This window comes from Clupea harengus, chromosome 19 (genome assembly GCF_900700415.2).
Source record: "Clupea harengus chromosome 19, Ch_v2.0.2, whole genome shotgun sequence".
NCBI classification, from domain to species: domain Eukaryota; kingdom Metazoa; phylum Chordata; class Actinopteri; order Clupeiformes; family Clupeidae; genus Clupea; species Clupea harengus.
The window spans coordinates 1,742,100-1,744,599 of record NC_045170.1 but is presented as its reverse complement, the minus strand read 5'-3'; the positions used below and the strand labels follow the sequence as shown (position 1 = coordinate 1,744,599).

The following is a 2,500-nucleotide window of genomic DNA, read 5'->3' as shown; positions in this document are numbered from 1 at the left end:
CAACATGTTATCTTTACCAGCAACTACCCACATCAGAATGCAACCTGTGTGTGTGTGTGTGTGTGTGTGTGTGTGTGTGTGTGTGTGTGTGTCCGTCTCAGATCTCTGTCTAACCCCTAGCCAGAGTATTCTAGTCTCAGGTCTCAGGTCTGTCCTCTCGTGTCTCACTGTCCCTCTGTCCCCAGCCCGTTCGACGTGGAGGACCTGACGCTGTCCTCGGGGAACGTCAGCAAGGCCGCCGCCCTGCAGAGGCGAGTGTCCGTCTACAGCCAGGGGACCCCCGAGACGCCCACCTTCCAGGACACCTCCTTTTTCGTAAGTCCCCCACAGCAAGCGCCCGTCCCTGGGCAGGGCAGGAGGGCTGGGCTGGGTGTCTGGAGCCCCGAGTGCCGCTGTTAATGGAGTTGAATGGAGTTGAAATGGAGTTTGAATGGAGTTGAATGGAGTTGAATGGAGTTGAATGGAGTTGAATGGAGTTGAATGGAGTTGAAAGGAGTTGAATGGAGTTAATTTCACTCAATTTCCCTCCATTTGAGTGAAATTGAGTTGAATGGAGTTGAATGGAGTTGAATGGAGTTGAATGGAGTTGAATGGAGTTGAATGGAGTTGAATGGAGTTGAATGGAGTTGAATGGAGTTGAATGGAGTTAAATTGAGTTGAAGGGAGTTGAAATGGAGTTGAATTTAATGGAGTTGAATTTAATGGAGTTGAATGGGAGTTGAATGGGAGTTGAATGGAGTGAAATTGAGTTAAATGGGAGTTGAATGGATAGTTAGATGTGAATGTAGCAGTTTTGGCTTCAGAGTCCTGGGCCCATCATGCTGATATGGGGGCAAAGGTTAGTGTTAGAGTTCTATAGTTTTGCACACATAGTATTGTGTCACATGTAAAGCCCGATGCTGAAGCTTTGTGTAGAATATCGTGTGTATTGTTACGGAGCTCTGTGTTAATGGCAGTCTTTGTCTGGCTGTGTGTGTGTGCTTTTGAACTATGATGCCGGCTCCCCTGACCCTCTCTTGTGTGACCTCTGACCCCGACCCCCGACCCTCTCCTGTGTGCAGCCCAGCCTGTCTTGTCCCAACATGTTGGCTTGTCCTGGTGTGTTGTGTTTGTACCAGAGGCCTCCGCCTGCACCTGACTAACGTTTACTAACAGCCTTCCCCAATACCCTGCCACCCCCTGCTGTGTGTGTGTGTGTGTGTGTGTGTGTGTGTGTGTGTGTATCTGTGTGTGTCTGCGAGTGTGTTTGTCTGTGTGTGTGCGTGTTTGTGCGTGTGTGCGCGCGTGTGTGTACGTGCGTGATTGCGTGCGCGTGTGTGTGTGCGCGTGCGTGCGTGTGTTTTGTCTTTGTGTGTGCGTGCGTGTGTTTGTCTTTGTGCGTGCGTGTGTGCTTGTGTGTGTGCGTGTGCGTGTGCGTGTGCGTGTGCGTGTGCGTGTGCGTGCGTGTGCGTGTGCGCGTGCGCGTGCGCGTGTGCGTGTCTGTGTGTGTGCGTGCGTGTGTGTGTGTGTGTGTGTGTGTGTGTGCGTGCGTGTGTGTGTGTGTGCGTGTGTGTGTGTGTGTGTGTGCGTGTGTGTGTGTGTGTGTGTGTGTGTGTGCGTGTGTGTGTGTGTGCGTGTGTGTGTGTGTGTGTGTGTGTGTAGAGGTGGCAGCCTCATCCTCGTGAGGGGCCTCGCGTGTCCTTCCTGCTGGCCCTCAGAGACTCTCTGCTGGAGAGACTGCGCCGCTCTCGCTCCTTTGGGGACCTGGCCTCGCTGCGGCCGCGCCCTAAGTCCAGTCTGGAAGTATACGTGAGTGTGTGTGTGTGTGTGTGTGGTCTCTGCTCTGTGTGTGTGTGTTGTGTGGTCTCTGCTCTATGTTTGCTGTGTGTGTGTGTGTTGTGTGGTCTCTGCTCTGTGTGTGTGTGTTGTGTGGCACCTGCTCTGTGTGTGTGTGTGTTGTGTGGTCTCTGCTCTCTCTGTGTGTGTGTGTGTGTCTGTGTGTGTGTGTGTGTTGGCACATGTGCTTCCTCCCTCTGCTTCTGGGTTGCTGTGATTTGGTTCTGAGCTGAGGCCCATGTGCCTTGGATCCCCCCCCAAGGTGTCCAAAGACCCTATGAGTTTATAAACGTTCAATCTGATGTGTGTGTGTGTGTGTGTGTGTGTCTGTGTGTGTCTGTGTGTGTGTGTCTGTGTGTGTGTGTGTCTTTGTGTGTGTGTGTGTCTACAGTCCACCCTGCCGGATGACGTCTTTGAAAACGGCGGCTGCGGAGTTGCCGAGTGCAAGCGCCTGTCATTCACCTTCTCGGACACGCCCATCTCCAACCCAGCCCCCAACTCCAGCAGCCAATCAAACCCTGAGATCACAGTCACGCCTCCTGAGACAGACCCTCCCCCTCCCCTACCCCTGGAGGAAGAGGAAGAGGAAAAGGAGGAGGAAGAAGAAAAGGAGGAGGAGAGTGTTGAGGCGGAGCAGCAGAAGGAGGAGGAGGAAGAAGGGGAGGAGGAGGAGGAGGAGGAGGAG

General features: G+C 53.3%; 1 protein-coding gene across 1 annotated transcript in view; it reads left to right on the top strand.

The window, feature by feature from the left end:
- Positions 1-2,500, top strand: part of ripor2 (RHO family interacting cell polarization regulator 2) — a 41,056-nt gene that overhangs the window by 30,076 nt on the left and 8,480 nt on the right. The window contains exons 12-13 of the mRNA XM_042710655.1: positions 186-315; positions 2,207-2,500. The exon at positions 2,207-2,500 is cut by the window's right edge and continues 516 nt beyond it. Of these exons, the coding sequence (XP_042566589.1) occupies positions 186-315; positions 2,207-2,500 (424 nt within the window). The remainder of the gene's footprint in view (positions 1-185; positions 316-2,206) is intronic.